This window comes from Dendrobates tinctorius, unplaced genomic scaffold (assembly GCF_039654945.1).
Source record: "Dendrobates tinctorius isolate UK_male_01 unplaced genomic scaffold, ASM3965494v1 ptg000143l, whole genome shotgun sequence".
Taxonomy (NCBI): Eukaryota; Metazoa; Chordata; class Amphibia; order Anura; family Dendrobatidae; genus Dendrobates; species Dendrobates tinctorius.
This window is the reverse complement of record NW_027361810.1, coordinates 4,131,197-4,153,182: the sequence shown is the minus strand read 5'-3', so window position 1 is coordinate 4,153,182 and position 21,986 is coordinate 4,131,197. Positions and strand designations below refer to the sequence as shown.

Sequence of the window (21,986 nt, the reverse complement as noted above, 5' to 3'; positions counted from 1 at the left end):
CTGAAAATAAAGGAGTAAAGTAAGAAGAGCCGCCATCTGCACCGCCGGAAGGAATCCGGCTGCTTAATTCGCACTTTCCCCAAAGAACCTGAATTTCTTACACCTGCCGGCAGGATCAGCCGCAGTGGAGATAAAACCGCAGATCTGCAGCTCGTCCACCGAGTTCTAATTCTGACTCAAAAACTGAATAAATTCTTACAAAAACCAATAAAATGAGCAGATAATTTAACCGATCATAAGAAAATACTCCGGACAATGAACGTCTCAGCTAGTGTGTTTATTTCAGAATCCGCTCCACGAAACATCACACACATCTGTCTCCTTACAGGAGAGGAATCTACTGTATGTAAATAATGCCTCAATTAACAGAATAGTGAGTGCAGCTCTGGAGTATAATACAGGAGGTAACTCAGGATCAGTAATGTAATGTATGTACACAGTGACTGCACCAGCAGAATAGTGAGTGCAGCTCTGGAGTATAATACAGGATGTAACTCAGGATCAGTAATGTAATGTATGTACACAGTGACTGCACCAGCAGAATAGTGAGTGCAGCTCTGGAGTATAATACAGGAGGTAACTCAGGATCAGTAATGTAATGTATGTACACAGTGACTGCACCAGCAGAATAGTGAGTGCAGCTCTGGGGTATAATACAGGATGTAACTCAGGAGCAGTAATGTAATGTATGTACACAGTGACTGCACCAGCAAAATAGTGAGTGCAGCTCTGGGGTATAATACAGGATGTAACTCAGGATCAGTAATGTAACGTATGTACACAGTGACTGCACCAGCAGAATAGTGAGTATAGCTCTGGAGTATAATACAGGATGTAACTCAGGATCAGTAATGTATGTACACCGTGACTGCACCAACAGAATAGTGAGTGCAGCTCTGGGGTATATTACAGGATGTAACTCAGGATCAGTAATGTAATATGTATGTACACAGTGACTGCAGGAGCAGAATAGTGAGTGCAGCTCTGGAGTATAATACAGGGTGTAACTCAGGATCAGTAATGTAATGTAAGTACACAGTGACTGCAGGAGCAGAATAGTGAGTGCAGTTCTGGGGTATAATACAGGATGTAACTCAGGATCAGTAATGTAATATTTGTACACAGTGACTGCACCAGCAGAATAGTGAGTGCAGCTCTGGAGTATAATACAGGATGTAACTCAGGATCAGTAATGTAATGTATGTACACAGTGTCTGCACCAGCAGAATAGTGAGTGCAGCTCTGGGGTATAATACAGGATGTAACTCAGGATCAGTAATGTAATGTATGTACACAGTGACTGCACCAGCAGAATAGTGAGTGCAGATCTGGGGTATAATACAGGAGGTAACTCAGGATCAGTAATGTAATGTATGTACACAGTGTCTGCACCAGCAGAATAGTGAGTGCAGCTCTGGAGTATAATACAGAATGCAATTCAGAATCAGTAATGTATGTACACAGTGACTGCACCAGCAGAATAGTGAGTGCAGCTCTGGAGTATAATACAGGATGTAACTCAGGATCAGTACAGCATCAGTAATGTAAAGTACACATCATGTATTATAAAAGGCTTTTAGGGACTCACCATTTCTGCAGAGCATTACAGCGAGGTAATCCTGATACACTGAGGTTACGTAGAGCAGTAGACTTGGTGCTTGTGCTGTCAGAAAGCTGAAGGCAATATTGTCCTTTGATATCATGGTATCCGCATATATGGCAGAAGCTGAGGTGCTGCTATTCTTGGACACTGGATACGGCTCCTGGAAAATATATGTGACCGATGTTCCAGCTTCAAACATAGCAGAGATTTCTATAAACGCAACAGAAAGGAGAAAACAATCTTTTACAGTTTTGTAAATCATGAGAGGTTTTTCTTCTGTTATACATTGGGCCCGATTCAGTATGGTATTTTGAGCACTGTCTTTTTAAAAAATATATATTATGTCTGAGTTTAATTTGCACCATTGTTAAAGTCTATTTTAGTGCGTTCACCATTTTTTTCATTTTTGTGTTTTTTAACTTCATCATTGTTGGTGTGGTCTGAAATTTCAAGATGTTTTCAGGTGATTCATCAATTGAAACCGTTTGTGCAAATGCGCTCAGGTCTCCACCTGAAGTGATTTATATACATCTGAACTTTTGCACAGATTTGTGACTCTTTTGGAACATTCAACTTTGTGCTAAAACATCAAGAAAAAGGTTGAAAATAAAAATAAATTTTGCTCAAAATTCATGAACCGCTAAAGTCAGTTTGAACAATTTCCCCTTGAGAAAGCTGCGTGTATGCCAACGAAACGCGCGTCGGGGGTGACATCCAGCCGGGGGCCCTCCCTCTCTATCTGCCTGTTAACTCTGGTAAGCCTCTCCCTCATTAGTTTTACTTGCTATTTTTCCATATTTACACATTCTATTGTGGGCTTGGCTACTCATGGGTATTACTCTGGACAATATGGATCTATGCATATGAATATTTCTTTGCATTTGTTGAGGGGGCATCTCCTTTTGGTGTGGAGGTCTCTGGAAACGTGTTACCCATTTTGTATGTTGTGCTTTTTATTATGGATTGCTATTTATCACCGGGTACTCCTTTTTTCTCCTGATCTTCCATGTATTTTTGGAGTTGGCTGACGGGGTAGATCGCCACTGGTGGTCCTCTCCTCGGCATACGTCCAGGGTGATCCCCTCCAAATGTAAATAAGAGTGACTTGCAAGCAACAAGTCACAGAAAGCAGAACATGGTGAATGAAAACTTTTCAAAGTTTGTTAAAACTTTTTCCAACTAGTTGACATGACAACCCCTCATTGTGTAACCACTGATCCTGCGGATTACACGGTGTCCGCTCCTTCCCCTGCAGCATTTTATCACCTGCTGTTCCCTCCAACAAGAAGGAATTATATAGACAGGTGAGAATTTATTAAAAGGTTTCGCTTAGTCGTTCCTGCCTCTCACCTTTCGTACAGTAAGGACCTTCATAGGCGGAGTTGGTGCAGTCGCAGGTGTATCCGTTCCGTTTCTCCACGCATTTCCCGTTGTTGTGACACAAGCTTCCATAGCTACTACAGTGGCCCGGGCATCCCGGCCGAATCCCCGGGGTCACCCTGGCCTTTTCCTCCAGGTCTACAGTTTGACCATTCACTTTGAGAGAACGGAGACAACCCACGAAGCCTTTCTGCCGGGATGAAGTCCCTCCTGGAGGAAACAGATCAACTTTGTAACATTGTGATATTTTACATTATGTGTTTATCTAATGTATCAGTTCAGGATGTAAGAAAACAACATTAAACTCCACAGACATTCATTTACTGCAATTTCTATGTGCTCCACAGACTTTTTACAGTTGTTTTAGGGTGCGCGCACACGTTGCGGATTGTGCTGTGGATTCTTCCGCACGGATTTGGAAATCACCTCCGGATTAGCCTGCGGTTTTCCCCTGCGGTTTGACAGCTGATCATTGAGCAGGTGCCAAACTGCTGCGGAATCCGCACAAAGAAGTGACATGCTGCAGATTTAAAACCGCGGCAAATCCGCACAGAAAAATCCGCAGCATGTGCACTGCGGATTTCATTTTCCATTGACTAACATGGCACTGTACAACGCAGCAGAATCCGCAACGTGTGCACACACCCTTATAGAAAACTTCGAGGACGTTTCTGTATTTTTGGTTAAAAATCAATTTTGTGATGAGATACGAAATATTTTGCAGTGTTTGGCTTTTCCAGGCTCGTTGTTTTACGGCACACTGCAGCCGTCTGTTGGATGTACCTGCTTCTGGTGACAAGTCTGTGACTTTTATTTGCGTTTTTCTGAGCACTTCTCAGCTGACTTATGACCGCAGACCACATCAACACTGACATGAATTTTTGAGGTTGTCATAAATCAGGGGAGAGAAGATCAGAATAAGGTCGGGGTCACACTTGCAAGAAACTCGCATCTCAATACCCGGCGCTGCCGCCGGCACTCGGATAAGGAGTGTGCGGCTGCAAGGATTTCTATGCAGCTGAGCGTTACGGAGTTTCTCGCAAGTGTGACCCCGGCATTAAAGACAGAAAAGAAAGATAAGAGTTATGCTCTCTGTCAGAACGAGCTCACTGTCAGATTCTCAGTTAGCTCATTTTGTAGTTGGCAATAACCAGTGCAACATGGAGGCTAAAAGCTGCAAAATAATTTATGATTCCTATTTGAATAAAATATTTTAGCCAAAAATAAATGCATTTGTTACTAAAATGTGAATGGACATGACGTGTCTGATTTGAGATATCTAGGATTACAAGCTTGTTTTGTCACCCACAATGTTGTATCTTACCTGTCTGTATATTCATATTTATGTCATCTTTCTGGATTGTTGTACCTTATTTTGAAAAGTTTAATAAACACATTTATGGAAAAAAAAATAAAATAAATGTATTTAGCTTAATAAAAATATCTCTGTATTTGAAAGCAGCAGAAAACTGTGAAAACACATAAAAAATGTGCAAGGAAACTATATATCTCCAGTCTTAAAGTGAGCCTGAGGTGTCACTATGCAGAAGATAAGTAGACTGAAAGTGACCCTGCTCACCTACATACAGCTGAGTGCTGGGCTGGACACGGACTCGTCCATCAGGCGGACTCGGCACTAGTTTTCTTGGCTGGTTGTCTAAGACCAAACTGGACTCTTTAATATTCCTTGCAGCCGTGATGTGATGCCACTGACCGTCATTCAGAGCCGCAATCGACTGCAAAGAGACGTCCACAGGTCCGCTGCCGGCATCAAAAGAAAACGTGACCTGGTAGGGAGCTGTAAAGTGGAAACAATCAGCAATCAATGTTTATCATCATCGGTCTCTTTACTTACTGACATCTCTCTCCCATAAGGAGACAGATGGGAATAAAATATGGTCCGGACTCAAAGATCCACGTATTTCAGCATTGAATGGAAAAATATTTGTGTGTGAATCACTCTTCTTCCTCCCACTCAGAAAGAACCAGCAGAAGAATCCACTGGAGACGTCGCTCCACGGGAAATTGTGCTCATTATTATCCAATAAAATGATCTAATGTGTCACAGGGGACCGATCACCGGTATGAGCAGGTTACACGGCCACGTCATGTGGCACAGGAGACCGATCAATGGTGTGAGGAGGATACACGGCCACGTCATGTGGCACAGGGGACCGATCACCGGTGTGTGTAGGTTACACGGCCACGTCGTGTGGCACAGGGGACCGATCACCGGTGTGTGTAGGTTACACGGCCACGTCATGTGGCACAGGGGACCGATCACCGGTGTGAGGAGGTTACACGGCCACGTCGTGTGGCACAGGAGACCGATCACCGGTGTGTGTAGGTTACACGGCCACGTCATGTGGCACAGGGGACCGATCACCGGTGTGAGGAGGTTACACGGACACGTCATGTGGCACAGGGGACCGATCACCGGTGTGAGGAGGTTACACGGACACGTCATGTGTCACAGGAGACCGATCACCGGTGTGAGGAGGATACACGGCTACGTCATGTGTCACAGGAGACCGATCACCGGTGTGAGGAGGATACACGGCCACGTCATGTGTCACAGGAGACCGATCACCGGTGTGAGGAGGATACACGGCCACGTCATGTGTCACAAGAGACCGATCACCGGAGTGAGCTGGTTACACGGCCACGTCATGTGTCACAAGAGACCGATCACCGGTGTGAGCAGGTTACACGGCCATGTCATGTGTCACAGGAGACCGATCACCGGTGTGAGGAGGTTACACGGCCACGTCATGTGTCACAGGGGACCGATCACCGGTGTGAGCAGGTTACACGGCCACGTCATGTGTCACAGGAAACCGATCACAGGTGTGTGTAGGTTTCACGGTTACGTCATGTGTCACAGGAGACCGATCACCGGTGTGAGGAGGTTACACGGCCACGTCATGTGTCACAGGAAACCGATCACAGGTGTGTGTAGGTTTCACGGTTACGTCATGTGTCACAGGAGACCGATCACTGGTGTGAGCAGGTTACACGGCCACGTCATGTGTCACAGGAGACCGATCACCGGTGTGAGGAGGATACACGGCCACGTCATGTGTCACAGGAGACCGATCACTGGTGTGAGCAGGTTACACGGCCACGTCATGTGTCACAGGGGACTGATCACCGGTGTGAGCAGGTTACACGGCCACGTCATGTGTCACAGGAGACCGATCACCGGTGTGTGTAGGTTTCACGGTTACGTCATGTGTCACAGGAGACCGATCACTGGTGTGTGTAGGTTACACGGCCACGTCATGTGTCACAGGGGACTGATCACCGGTGTGAGCAGGTTACACGGCCACGTCATGTGTCACAGGAAACCGATCACAGGTGTGTGTAGGTTTCACGGTTACGTCATGTGTCACAGGAGACCGATCACTGGTGTGAGCAGGTTACACGGCCACGTCATGTGTCACAGGAGACCGATCACCGGTGTGAGGAGGATACACGGCCACGTCATGTGTCACAGGAGACCGATCACTGGTGTGAGCAGGTTACACGGCCACGTCATGTGTCACAGGGGACTGATCACCGGTGTGAGCAGGTTACACGGTCACGTCATGTGTCACAGGGGACTGATCACTGGTGTGAGCAGGTTACACGGCCACGTCATGTGTCACAGGAGACCGATCACTGGTGTGAGCAGGTTACACGGCCACGTCATGTGTCACAGGAGACCGATCACCGGTGTGAGGAGGATACACGGCCACGTCATGTGTCACAGGAGACCGATCACTGGTGTGAGCAGGTTACACGGCCACGTCATGTGTCACAGGGGACTGATCACCGGTGTGAGCAGGTTACACGGCCACGTCATGTGTCACAGGGGACTGATCACCGGTGTGAGCAGGTTACACGGCCACGTCATGTGTCACAGGGGACTGATCACCGGTGTGAGCAGGTTACACGGCCACGTCATGTGTCACAGGGGACTGATCACCGGTGTGAGCAGGTTACACGGCCACGTCATGTGTCACAGGGGACTGATCACCGGTGTGAGCAGGTTACACGGCCACGTCATGTGTCACAGGGGACTGATCACCGGTGTGAGCAGGTTACACGGCCAACGTGGTGGACAATCTGCGGGCTAATAACAGTAGCCTTGTGCGGTATAGCAGGTACGTATGATTACTTCTAGACGCGGTGTCCACAGCTTGACTGAATAAAAGTTCCTTTCCTTTTGCATCTAAGTTGAGTGCCAGGGTCTTTTTGATCACATTACAGTTTGGGAACCTACCTAGGCACCTTCCACAGTAGTGCACATAGTATCTGTGTTTATACCAGTACCATCAGGTCCTGTCAGTGCAGAACACGAGATAAAGCAGGAAAGAACCTGAAAGCTGCAATGACATCAATGGTTGGGTGACTCCTGTTATAGTACCCGGCCCCTGCTGGTCCCAGGTAAAAGGTGGCATTAGAGAACAGCGGGGGCCGCACAAGAGCGGGCACAAAAGCAAAATACCAATGAGGCCCCCACTGCTTCCATGTCCTGTGTAGTATAGAGGAATTCGGGCGCAGGAATCTCAGAGAACGCTGTCAGCGGAAGAGGAAAATTAGGATCCAATGGTGAGTCCAGATGCAAAACTCTATCCAGGAAAAATGCAGATGCACAAACAGCTTCTGGCTCCAGTCCTGCTCCAGTCCGGCCCCATCCCGCACCAGTCAAACCCCAGTTCGGCTCCAGTCTGACTCCAGTCCGGCCCCAGTCCAGCTCCAGTCAGCCTCAGTCCAACTCCCGTCTGGCCCCAGTCCAGCTCCAGTCAGCTCCAGTCCAGCTCCCGTCCGGCCCTGGTACGACTCCAGTCCCACCCCACCATCCACACTATTTTGCAGTCATCTCCTAATAGTGCAGTTGGTATCACTACTTTGCAGATAACGGCTCCTGTCACTGGACACAGACGTTTCTGTTTCCATCCATTCGGTCTGTGTTTATTTGTCGCGATTGACTCCAGTCATAACCAATAAACCACCTGAAGGAAACGTGGAGCGTTCATCAATCACAATTTATTAAGTTCTGATCTCGCTGCCAGTGAGCGAAAGCAATAATTGTGAAACGCTGGAAATCCCTCCATGACTTTTTCCTGACAGGATAACGAGGAGCAGAACGATTGTGTTCTGAGTATATGAGACAAGTATTGGCGCGATCGTCTCCATCATTATTGTTACATTGCAGAAATCAGAATCTCCGGATCTCGGGTCAGTGCCGGTGATTACGGGACAAGTCTGGAGCTTCGACTGGTTGACTCCATATTTCTGCTCCTGGCATCTTATCTGTAGAGGGAACCATCTGGGAAAATCCTTAAGGCAATGAAATCATCTGCACATTACAGATAAAGCCGCGCTTGCTGATGAGACGTCGCACTTTATGTACCTGACACAATGGGACGTTAGGAACGAGGATCACAGGTCTCAGTTTCTCATTTAAGACCATTTATCATTTTACGTTCACTAATCCCCGGACTGGATTGGAGATTAATGTGCAATTATCCAGATATCAAAAGTCATGAGGAAGAGATCATCAGATTGCACAAATGTATCACAGGTGATGAGTTCAGGGCCGGGGACCCGTTTATAACGTCTATGCGCCATGATTTTACAGGAATGAACTTTATTTTTAAAGATCAATGGGTCGATTGGGGGTCTACCGGAGTAAGAGGCGCAACGTTCATGAAAACATGCACCTCCTAATGCATCTGCTGCCTCGCTCTGTTGCATGCGCCTCCTAATGCATCTGCTACATCACTCTGCTGCATGCACCTCCTAATTCAACTCGTTCATCGCTCTGCTGCATGTGCTTCCTAATGCATCTGCTGCATCACTCTACTGCACGAGTCTCCTAATGCATCTGCTGCATCACTCTACTGCACGAGTCTCCTAATGCATCTGCTGCATTGCTCTTCTACATACGCCTCCTAATGCATCTGCTGCATGTGCCTCCTAATGCATCTTCTGCATCACTCTGCTGCATGTGCCTCCAAATGCATCTGGTACACCATTCTGCTGCCTGTGCCTCCTAATGCACCTGCTGCATCGTTCTGCTGAATGCGCCTCCTAATGCATCTGTTGCATCGCTTTGCTGCATGCACATCCTAATGCATCTGCTAAATGCACTGGTGTCAAAGTCAGTTTTATGTTATCAATCATGAGCAATTTCTCAGCCACGCTCTTTCCCCATTATGCTCCTCACGCTTTCAAAAAGTTGTCAAATCCTGTGTAAAAGCATGAAAATGGTTTGAAATTTCCACATTTTGGAATTTTAGACACAATTCAGACATGAAAGCTGTTTGTATGACTCTTTGAATCTTAGACGCGTCTTCTATTCCCCCATAGTGACAGCTCTGCGTATAGAGACTGTACAAACCCCAATGAGGGTGTAAAAATGACAAAGCCCCAGTATATAGAAATCACATAATAAATGACCAATCAGGAAGAGAAACACCTGTAACCCCGTGTGATGTCATCACTCGCCCCCTGTCCATGATGACATCACAGCTCCTCAGCTATTCACATTACATTTGCTCTTCTTTATAAGCTCATAGATACGTAACATTTCACCACTTACAGACTAACTCGATTCTTATGAAGTCTTTAACACCGAGATTTTCCAAGAAGACTCCGGATGAGCTTGTGGTCTTAAAGAAGAATGAGATGTCGATGCTGAAATCCAATAAGAACGTGGGAAAATAGAAATAAGACGCCCCAGAGGTGAAAGAGGCCGAATTCCAAAGGCTTCCTGGGAAATAAAAAATAAGTTACTTTTCCTAATGCTGTAACTGCACGGAATATGCTGGAAGCACAAAAAGATACAGATGTGTGCACTCACGGTCACCATAACAGCGCAGCGCTCCCACCCTCCAGGCGGCTTCAGACCCCGATCTGTTTGTGTCACTGATCACAATCTGGGACACTGGTAAGTGATCTTTAAAGGTTAGAAATCCAACATCACTTGTCCTGTACGGAGGGATAAAAGGGGGAGAAGAGGAGAAGGAAATGAAGAAGGGGATCAAGAAGGGATGAAAGAGGGAAAGAACAGGGAGGAAGAAGAAATGGAAAAAAGGGAAGGAATACAGTGAAAAGGAGAAAGAAAAAAGAAGAAAAAGAAAGAAGGGAAATAGATGAAGAAGGAGAAAGAAGAGAAAAGGAGGTGGAAAAAGGGCGAAACAGAGGAAGAAGAGAAAGAGAATGTTAGAACACAGAAGGTGAAAAAGAGGACGGAAAAAGCGTGAAGGTTAAAGGAAGAGGATGAAAAGGGGAGAAGAGGAGGGAAAAAGAAGGAAGAGAGAATGTGATGGGGAAGAGGAAATGGAAATAGGAATGGAAAAGAGCATGGAAGATAAAACGATGAGTAAAAGGAAGAAGTCAAATAGGAGAAAGAGAAATGTGAATAACACAGTGAGATGCAAAAAGCAGAAAGAGATTGAGAAAGCAAAGAACAAGAAGAAATAGTAAGTAGGAGAAAGTGAAGAGAAGAGAAAGATAAGAAGTGAAGAATTAAGAAGAAATTGATAAAAAAAAGAGCGAAACATTAGATGGGAAGTGGATGAAAATAGCAAGAGAAAAAAAAGAAAAAAATAATAAGAAAAAGAAAGAGGAGAGAAAAAATGTGGGAAGAAAAAGAAGACAATGATGGAGGAGGTGAATAAGAATATGAAGGAGAGGAAGGGAAAAAGGGAGAGAGTGGAGAAAGGGGAGAATAATAAGGAACACACAAGACAAATGAGCAAGCGGAAAATACAGAATGAAGTAATGGCAGGAGATGATGAAAAAGCATTAAAAACATGGAAAAGGAAAGAAGAGAAAGAGGAAGATTGAGAATGAGAAGATGGATGAGAAGAAAAATGAGGGGACAAACATAACATTAGCTGGAAACAAAACGGGAAGTTATAAAGCAGAGACACTAAGGAGAGGAGAAAGAAGCACTCGTCAGAGGATCGTGCGCAGCACTGGTCACCAGCAATTGTGTGCAACACTGGTCATCGAGGATCGTGCGCAGCACTGGTCATCGAGGATCGTGCGCAGCACTGGTCACCAGCAATTGTGTGCAACACTGGTCATCGAGGATCGTGCGCAGCATGGCTCGTATATATAGATTTAAAGACCATTTATGAAAACATACAGTTGTGTGAAAAAGTGTTTGCCCCTTCCCGATTTCCTATTCTTTTGCATGTTTAAATGTTTCCAATCACCAAACAAATTTAAATATTAGACAAAGATAACACAAGTAATCACAAAATGCAGTGTTCATGACTCCACCATAAGAAAGAGACTGGGCAAAAATGGCCTGCATGGCAGAGTTCCAAGATGAAAACCACTGCCGAGCAATAAGAATATAAAAGCTTGTCTCAGTTTTGCCAGAAAACATCTTGATGATTCCCAAGATTTTGGGATAATACTCTGTGGACTGACCAGACAAAAGTGGATCTTTTTGGAAGTTGTTTGTCCCATTATATCTGGCGTAGAAGTAACACAGCATTTCACAAAAGGAACATCATACCAACAGTAAAATATGGTGGTGGTAGTGTAATGGTTTGAGGCTGTTTTGGTGCTTCAGGACCTGGAAGACTTGCTGTGGTAAATGAAACTATGAATTCTGCTGTCTACCAAAACATCCTGGAGGAGAATGTCCGGCCATCTGTTCATGACCTCAAGCTGAAGCGCACTTGGTTTATACAGCAGGACAATGATCCAAAACACACCAGCAAGTCCACCTCTGAATGGCGTAAGAAAAACAAAATTAAGACTTTGGAGCAGCCTAGTCAAATTCCTGTCCTTAATCTGACTGCGATGCAGTGGCATGACTTTAAAAAGGCGATCATGATCGGAAACCTCCAATGTGGCTGAATTACAAAAATTCTGCACAGATGAGCGGGACAAAATCTCTGCAGAGCGCTGTAAAAGAATAATTCCCAGTTATCGCAAACGCTTGATTGCAGTTGTTGCTGCTAAGGGCGGCCCAACCAGTTATTAGGTTTAGGGGGCAATCACTTTCTCGCACAGGGCCCTGTAGGTTTGGATTTCTTTTTCCCTTAATAATAAAGACCTTCATTTATAAACTGCATTTTGTGATTACTTGTGTTATCTTTCTCTAATATTTACATTTGTTTGGTGATCTGAAACATCTAAGTATGAGAAACATGGAAAAGAATAGGAAATCAGGAAGGGGCAGGTACTTTTTCACACAACTGTATGACTCATGAATCATTCTGTCATAGCTATGCAAAAAAATACAGCTAAAATGTCAGTCCATTTTTCAAAGATGTAACAGAGCTGAGATTGTGATATCACCTGGTGAGGATTTCCAGTAATCCTACTGCAGCAATGCTGATCCCAAGAGCTTACAATCACACTGCCTCAATTCATTTCCTATAATGTGATTGATAATAACTGGGGGTTTACAGGAGACTAAAATGTGAAATAACAGAGAAAATGAGCAACTTTCCTGATAGATACAGAATGTTGCCCTGTGAGGTGAGGCTGAGCCAAGTAATAGAGGAGACAAGACGTGACGGCAGCCGGGAAGTGACGCCTCCGCTGCGCTCATCACATCGACGTCTCTGTATTCCTCATTTTCTTCATTTCTTCCTCTTGTCTGATCACAGAAGGATCTTTCCATATTTATCAGGTTCGGGGCCCGGAGTGTAGAGATCTTGTGTTACAGTAAATGCAGCTGATGTGATGAATAAAACAACACGGGACTTTATTTCTGCCTCTCCATGGTTTATTCATAGAAATGATCATGGAGCAGAACTACAAAAAATTCCTAATTCCTGTCCATGTAATGAGTATATTAGACGCTATTCTTCCATGAACAGCTGTGGCGATCAGTGACGGACTCGGGGGTCCTACGACAACTACAAAACTATAAGAGCCGCTCCCTGAAAGTTACTGTATACTGGCAACAAAGGCTAACAATTGTATCGATCACATCAGAATATTTCACTAATGACCTAAAGTTGTGTAAAAGATGAAACTAATCATAGAAAATGCAGAAAATAAATATCTGTGTCTCAGGAGCTCGGACAGATTCCCCTCCTCCTCTGTACTGTCCCGAGTCTGGCTATAATTAGGGCTCACAAACCTCTAAACAGGATAAGCGATACATCTGTCCCATACAGGATAAGCGATACATCTGTCCCATACGCCGTTCATTCTTTCCTCCTTCTGATATGCCCCACTTTCGGCTTCTATGCCCCACTTCCGTCCTGACCGATGGTTTGCTCATGCGCTCTTTACCGCTACCTTATCTTTTCAGCTGTTCCACATTTTCTCATTAAAATGGCATAAATAGCTTCATTTACTGGTGTTACATTCACGTCTCCTCTGACTGCGGCGCGGTCCTGTTCTACCGCTTATCCTGTTTAGAGGTTTGTCATCTGGAATTGCTTGTTTCACAATAATGGTGCTATATACGAGTATAATACGATTCTTATGGACCTGGTCTCATTTGGCAAATAACTTTTTTTCCTTCTCCTTCCTTTAGAAATCTGATCATCAATTTCATGGTTACACAGGTATATATTTTTCCTATATACTATATTAATGTGATACCAGAAACTGCCTTAGGTTCTAGTGAATTTTTGATTCCTTTGTTAAAAAATTTTTTTTCAATGTGAACTGCCTTCAATGATGGTAACAAGAATTGCTTATGTCTCTACTATCTGAATGATATCTCAGAAATATCATTTGCTTTACATTTGTATACATTATATACTGGTCAGCAACTCATTAATTTTGTTCAATAATTCATATTTTGTGATTTGTTGTCAATCTTGTGTTTTATTTAGATAAGAAGATACCCTTGCAAAAGGCTAGTAAGAGCCGAAACGTTGGGTGATTTGTGTGACTGTTACTTTCAATAAAAGAATCAAGCATATCGAAAGAGTTCTTTTCAGCTTCAGGTTATTTTCACTATTAGAATTCTGTTTTCCTGACGGCTTGGTTGTATTTTTCCCATTTATCATCAAATACTGATTATTAAGCTCTACTCTTTTGATAGATTCTGTTCTGTAGCCAAAAAAGGGAACAGCTCTGCAGCAGATTACCCCTGTCTTCTCTGCAGATTACCCCCCCCCCCCGTCTTCTCTGCAGGAGATTACCCCTCCATCTTCTCAGCGGGAGATTACCCCTCATCTTCTCAGCGGGAGATTACCCCTCATCTTCTCAGCGGGAGATTACCCCCCATCTTCTCAGCAGGAGATTACCCCCCCCATCTTCTCAGCGGGAGATTACCCTCCCCCCTGCCCCGTCTTCTCTGCAGAAGATTACCCCCCCCCCCATCTTCTGAGCGGGAGATTACCCATCTTTTCTGCAGGAGATTACCCCCCCATCTTCTCTGCAGGAGATTACCCCCCCGTCTTCTCTGCAGGAGATTACCCCCCCCCGTCTTCTCTGCAGGAGATTACCCCCCCCCCCCGTCTTCTCTGCAGGAGATTACCCCCCCATGTTCTTTACAGGAGATTATCCCCCCCCCGCCTTCTCTACAGGAGATTACCAATCATCTTCTCTTCAGGAGATTACCCCCCCTCATCTTCTCTGCAGGAGATTACCCCCCCCCCATCTTCTCAGCGGGAGATTACCCCTCATCTTCTCAGCGGGAGATTACCGCTCATCTTCTCAGCGGGAGATTACCCCTCATCTTCTCAGCGTTTGATTACCCCTTATCTAATCAGCGGGAGATTACCCCCTCCCCATCTTCTCAGCGGGAGATTACCCCCCCCCCATCTTCTCAGCGGGAGATTACCCCCCCCCCCCATCTTCTGAGCGGGAGATTACCCATCTTCTCTGCATGAGATTACCCCCCCCGTCTTCTCTGCAGGAAATTACCCCCCCATCTTCTCAGCGGGAGATTACCCCCCCCCATCTTCTGAGCGGGAGATTACCCATCTTCTCTGCATGAGATTACCCCCCCCGTCTTCTCTGCAGGAAATTACCCCCCCATCTTCTCAGCGGGAGATTACCCCCCCCATCTTCTGAGCGGGAGATTACCCATCTTCTCTGCATGAGATTACCCCCCCCGTCTTCTCTGCAGGAAATTACCCCCCCCCCATCTTCTCAGCGGGAGATTACCCCCCCATCTTCTCAGCGGGAGATTACCCCCCCATCTTCTCAGCGGGAGATTACCACCCTATCTTCTCAGCGGGAGATTACCCCCCCCCCCATCTTCTCAGCGGGAGATTACCCCCCCCCCCATCTTCTGAGCGGGAGATTACCCATCTTCTCTGCAGGAGATTACCCCCCAGTCTTCTCTGCAGGAGATTACCCCCCCCCCCGTCTTCTCTGCAGGAAATTACCCCCTCCCCATCTTCTCAGCGGGAGATTACCCCCCCATCTTCTCAGCGGGAGATTACCCCCCCATCTTCTCAGCGGGAGATTACCCCCCCCCCCCATCTTCTGAGCGGGAGATTACCCATCTTCTCTGCAGGAGATTACCCCCCAGTCTTCTCTGCAGGAGATTACCCCCCCCCCGTCTTCTCTGCAGGAGATTACCCCCCCCCGTCATCTCTGCAGGAGATTACCCCCCCCCCCGTCTTCTCTGCAGAAGATTACCCCCCCCCAGTCTTCTCTGCAGGAGATTACCCCCCCCCCCAGTCTTCTCTGCAGGAGATTGCCCCCCCGTCTTCTCTGCAGGAGATTACCCCCCGTCTTCTCTGCAGAATATCTACAAGTCACTTTGGTTCCGGTACATGTACAAGATCCTGCAGAATGATACAGAACGGAGGCAGATGCGTCCCATGTGTAATTGTATCATTTCTCTTATCGTTACTTTTAAAAACTGCAACAGTAACTTCAGCTGAGTTTCTGCCGCGGTTTTGGGTCTCTAACGCCGACCTCCAACACCCCGGTATCGCTTCCGCCGCCTCTTATGGCTCCTATTAAACTGGGAAGCTTCAAATTCACAATGTTGTTATGAACTCCAAAAACTTCCTTCCAAAACCTCAATCCTGCATTCACTGCCCCCTTAATTCCCGGAGGTTCATGGTCTTATCAGGAAAAAAAAAGAAAAAGTGATTTCTGCTATTCTGCTTTGATTTATAGCAATGCCTACAAGAGACGACACAAAATCCCGCGCACGTCCGCGCCGTACTCAACTCTTCCAGTTAGCGGCAAACTCCATATTTCACATCTCAGCGTGGCACAAAATCCAAAAGACATTTTATATCAGGAGGTCAAATGGAACAAATTCACTGCAGCCGCCGAGCAAATACGAAGCCAGCTTCACTTAAAATAGAAAACGCCGCTTCTTTTACTCCTCCTGGACACAGAACTTTTCCTGTCACTCAAATTCTGCAAAATACGTCAACAACAATCACAACACGGAGTTTTCGCAAACATTAAAACGTTTCAATAGTTACAAGATTTCTAGATTTCTGCTCGTCGTCAGTGAATTGCAATATTCGTTCAGACTTTGTTCACACAGAGTTTTCTTCAGGGAATCAAAAAACAATTTGTTCAAGCAGAAACCAGTTCACGGAAGGCTTCTTTCTGGACTTCTTTTTTTCTTGAAGTACTTTTTTTTGCATTCTCTTGATTGGGCAGTGCCTATTTTGGAGCAGATTCCAATAGGATTTAGTGCAAAGAAGTGGCAAGATCTTTTTTTTTTTCTCCAAACCTTTTTTTTTTTTCAAACCCTCTTCCAAAAAAGAATGAAATTGCTCAAAAAACTCCTATTATGAACAGCAAAGTTGTTTTCCCATAGAAACCGCGGGGAAGAGTTAAGTGTTTTTTGAGGAAATGGACTAAACGAAAAAAAAAAACATCAAGAGGCAGAAATCTACAGATCTGAAGGGTAATATTTCCATTGTATCCTTTCTACAGCTTCTACCTGCGGGGCCGGCATAGAGGCCCAACTACGATCAGGAGGAAAATGGCAGCAGCATTTATAAGCCAAAACCAGGAGAGGAACAATCAAAGGAAAAGTGTAATAGAGACTCGTCACCACTTCTGGATTTATTACCACAGCTGGCTACAAATACTGATGTCAAATACTGAACGTGTGACCGTGGCCTAATAAGACAAAGAAAACGCATGTGATATCTCCACGACGCACGCCTGTCTGTGACAGACCCAGCTCTGCTGCATCCATATTTAGAGGGCCACCCCCCTGCAGTGATATCAGGGGCTTCTTTCTTACCAGTCGCTCCTGTCAGCGTCGCAGTTGCAGTAATGCTTCATATCAATGCAGCTTTCCTCCAAGCCACAGGTGCATTGCCCAGGTAACGACCCTCCCCAGTACGTGTGCCTTGCATTGCCTCTTCCGATCCACCAGGTAAAGGGGGCGCCATCTGCAAACACCCAACACAAAGCCATATTAGTGAGCCTGGAGGTTACTGGAATATGTGAGGTCACATAGCAAGATTGGAGATATTCCATTATTATGAGATTACGACCGAGGTAACCCTGCCGGGTGACTGCTGCATGTACCTTCTCTGAACACAACAGCGGGGGGCGCTGCTCTGCTACACCTGTCCATCTACACGACAATTACTCACAGACTGTAACATAAGTATTATCAGGCTATATTGTGACTCCCATTGAGCCTAGCGATTGGCTGCAGTGGTCACTATCGCCCAGCAGAGGATGGTCGTATGGTGGAGCACGACCACAGGACTCCACATCAGAAAAGGTCAAATTGAATTTTCTTAGTGAAGGTGCAGTAATAACCTTCAGCCGTGATGGGCGTTATGATGAAGCATCACACGAACCTCTAGGAACGGATGTGGGGGGGGTGTAATCTGGGGTAACTGCTGATACTCCTGATAATAGATTCTGGAGTCTGAGACCCACAAACAAGCACATGGTAAAGGGGAACCTACAAATGTCAGGGTGTTGTTGGGAAAGTGCTCTACCAGGGAATGAAACGCAAGCGACTGTTAAGTTTGGAATTATTCTGACCATTATCAGCATTTCCTCCATTTCCCACATTGAAGTTGTTTCTTGGTCATCGTAACCCAACATTTTACAGGATCATCTCGGAGACCAAACCTAGGCGTCTGGATGTGAGCAAGAAAATTCCCAAAATGCTGCTCTAACAATCCATACATTGCACATGGCGGTAGACGGTGAACAGAATCGCACATGTGCTGCCCCCTATTGGCCAATGTAATGGCGTTTCACCATGCATAATGATCTATCGGGCCGGTAGGCGGTGGAATCTTCTCATTGCTTTTGTTTTTTAGTTTTATTCTCCTTGCATTTTCTCCGGAAACCTCATGAAGCAGCAGAAGTCACAGCCGCCCCCTCAGCACCACTTGCTCCCAGCTCATTTATCTATCCCCGCTCTCCACTGCGCACACTCTGCAGGGTGAGATCCTCCGGAATATAAAGCAGGACAGCTCCGTCTACAGAAATCCACAGATCAATGGTTTCCCGGGATAATCACAATGATACCGGCGCTGATTACATCGAGGCAGCGAGAGGCGACGACGTCTTATATCAAAACATATTATCAAACCCTGCACTAAATGTAACATCATTACCGCGCAGCGCTCCGCAGCACACAGACACCTAATTATACAGGAGCTTCTGCTTCTTCATGTGGCTGCTCCTGGGGGGAGACGCCAATTTGTAGTTAATCAATAGAATTCATGTAATAAAGCTGATATCAACATTACACAGATACAGGCACAAAACTCTACAGGCCATTATATGGAGACACCTAAATTAAATGGGAACGGTTGGTGATATCAACTCCCTGCTTGTGGAACATTAGTATATGGGAGGGGGGAAACTTTTCAAGATGGGTGGTGACCATGGCGGCCATTCTCAAGTCAGCCATTTTGGATCCAACTTTATTTTTTCCAATGAGAAGAGGGTCATGTTGATACATCAAACTTATTGATAATTTCACAAGAAAATCAATGGTGTGCTTGGCTTTAATGTAACTATTCTTTCATGAGTTATTTACAAGTTTATGACCACTTATAAAATGGTACACCCCTACATGTATAAAAGAAAGACGAACGGAGGTATCACTTATACGCTGCTGAGATGGAATATCCTTAGAGTAAAAACATTTATTAGAACAGGGTAAAAGTCGACGCGTTTCGAGGTCACGCAGGATCTACCTGGTGAGACTGTATGGAGGGGTTGTCTTTTATGATGTTTCTTGAAAAAGCCGCCAAACCGGGCACATGGTGTGTCAAAGTTCAAATATGTCACGAGGATGAGAGCCAATATCAGCCAATTTTCCAATTTCAGAATCAAACAACAATTATTTTGGTTCTGAAGTTGGAAAATTGGCTGATATCGGCTCTCATCCTCGTGACATATTTGAACTTTGACACACCATGTGCCCGATTTGGCGGCTTTTTCAAGAAACATCATAAAAGACAGCCCCTCCAGGTTTGTCCTGATGAAGAGGTCCTGCGTGACCTCGAAACGCGTCGACTTTTACCCTGTTCTAATAAATGTTTTTACTCTAAGGATATTCCATCTCAGCAGCGCATAAGTGATACCTCCGTTCGTCTTTCTTTTATACCTGTGGTCGTCCTCTCGACCGGTATCTGTGCAGCAGCTGTTACATGCCGTTTGTGAGTTGTCATTTAGCGACTCAGCAAGGTGAGTGTATCTCCCCCTTTTCCTGACACCCCATTGTCATTGGATAAGACCCTATTGCGCTTTTGCTTTTCCCAGTTTCTATTCGTATTTTATACATCCCTACATGTGATATAAGAAAGAAAATGTACAATCTATTCAGTGGAGGCTGAATAAGAAAACTAGGAAAACTCCAAATTACTTTATTTCAGGAAGAGACGATAGATTGTCAGCAGCCAAGAAGCAGAATAAAGATGGAGAACCTTTAATTATTATTCATTCTTCTCTTGGTCATTATTTGTAACGTGAAGGGAAAATCTTTACATTGTTCAAGAAGTAAAAATAAAGGGTCGTCCTGGGCCACAAAACATCCGGAGTCGAGAACCTCCTTTTGGATCTAAGCCCAATGTGTTGTCCCGAGTGTTTGGCCTTGGATACATTTTCTTTCCCTCATTCTATCTTTCTTTATCATAAAGACTCACAATTGAAACATAAGATCCGACACAATACAGGAAACCAGGAGAAGGTTGGGCATAGTGTTTATCAGGCAGATATTTTCTTGCTATTTGAAGGTTTCTTTCTGTAAAAAGAAGCCTTGGAGTAACAATTGTATCAATGCATCGAAGACAAGAAAAGAAGCAGGATGCCACCAGCTACAAACATATTGTAAGACGAGGGTCAAGGACGCGAGCGTATCACAAAATCTCAATCATGTGTCTCTCCATGCCGGGAGAAAAGTCCAATCAACACGACATAGCGGACAATGACTTGGGACTAAAGAATGAATTGAAGATATTTTTGCGCATTCAAAAAGGTCAAACAGAAATGTCCTTTCCAAGCTGAAAACTGAAGAAAAAATACTTTCTCATTCGTTAGTTTGATTTAAGCACCTGTCTAACATTATTCACCAGAGAAGTTGGATCCTTTGTGGCGCAATCATTTTGGAGAAGACAAATCCTAGGCGCAGAGGATTAGCAAACTCTTGTTTCTTTGTCCTTAACTTACACAAGAAGATATGGAGTTCGCCAGTCAGATCCACAGGTGAAAGTCCCCCGAATAGTCAAAGAACTAACTTTAAACTTCGAAGCGGTGCACATATTACTTTGCAATAAATGTTATTACAATACTGCATAGAAAGCTTCTGCACGGAGATCGTGCAACTGTAAGAATGAGGACCAGACGGTCAGACACATCTCAGCCTTCCTGACAGCTGAATACACAGCGCTGAACGAATACTGTGTAAACAGCTTACTAAGCGCTAGTAACAACACTTCATCCTCCAGGTCCAGCGATCTTCTGATCAATTGGAAGGAGCAGCTGGGTGTCATGGGAAGCAATGGGAAAACAGGAGATGAGGAACCTGGGCAACTGAACTGCCCCTCAGACTAGGGCGTAGTCAGAGGCATGGGTGTAGTAAGAGGAGGAGACATGGGCATGGTCAGAGGAAGAGACAAGGGCAAAGTCAGAAGTGGAGACATGGGTACAGTCAGAGGAAGAGACATGGATGTAGTCAGAGGAAGAGACAAGGGCATAGTTAGAGGAGACATGGGCGTAGTCAGGAGGAGACAAGGTCGTAGTCAGAGGAGGAGACATGAGCACAGTCGGAGGTGGAGACATGAGCACAGTTGGAGGTGGAGACATGGGCGTAGTCAGAGGAGGAGACAAGGGCGTAGTCAGAGGAGGAGACATGAGCACAGTCAGAGGTGGAGACATGGGCGTAGTCAGAGGAGGAGACAAGGGCATAGTCAGAGGAGGAGACAAGGGCATAGTCAGAGGAGGAGACATGGGCGCAGTCGGAGGTGGAGACATGGGCGTAGTCAGAGGAGGAGACAAGGGCATAGTCAGAGGAGGAGACAAGGGCATAGTCAGAGGAGGAGACAAGGGCATAGTCAGAGGTGGAGACATGGGCGTAGTCAGAGGAGGAGACAAGGGCATAGTCAGAGGAGGAGACAAGGGCATAGTCAGAGGAGGAGACAAGGGCATAGTCAGAGGAGGAGACAAGGGCATAGCCAGAGGAGGAGACATGGGCGCAGTCGGAGGTGGAGACATGGGCGTAGTCAGAGGAGGAGACAAGGGCATAGTCAGAGGAGGAGACAAGGGCATAGTCAGAGGAGGAGACAAGGGCATAGCCAGAGGAGGAGACATGGGCGCAGTCGGAGGTGGAGACATGGGCGTAGTCAGAGGAGGAGACAAGGGCATAGTCAGAGGAGGAGACATGGGCGCAGTCGGAGGTGGAGACATGGGCGTAGTCAGAGGAGGAGACAAGGGCATAGTCAGAGGAGGAGACATGGGCGTAGTCAGAGGAGGAGACATGAGCACAGTCGGAGGTGGAGACATGAACGTAGTCAGAGGAGGAGACAAGGGCATAGTCAGAGGAGGAGACATGGGCGCAGTCGGAGGTGGAGACATGGGCGCAGTCGGAGGTGGAGACATGGGCGCAGTC

General features: G+C 45.8%; 1 protein-coding gene across 1 annotated transcript in view; it reads right to left on the bottom strand.

Annotated features, from left to right (window-relative positions):
- CNTNAP5 (contactin associated protein family member 5) overlaps window positions 1-21,986 on the bottom strand; it is a 237,229-nt gene that overhangs the window by 27,661 nt on the left and 187,582 nt on the right. The window contains exons 14-19 of the mRNA XM_073545332.1: window positions 17,142-17,292; window positions 9,834-9,961; window positions 9,573-9,743; window positions 4,563-4,781; window positions 2,954-3,193; window positions 1,589-1,813 (exon numbers count right to left, since the gene is read on the bottom strand). Coding sequence (XP_073401433.1) covers window positions 1,589-1,813; window positions 2,954-3,193; window positions 4,563-4,781; window positions 9,573-9,743; window positions 9,834-9,961; window positions 17,142-17,292 — 1,134 coding nt within the window. The remainder of the gene's footprint in view (window positions 1-1,588; window positions 1,814-2,953; window positions 3,194-4,562; window positions 4,782-9,572; window positions 9,744-9,833; window positions 9,962-17,141; window positions 17,293-21,986) is intronic.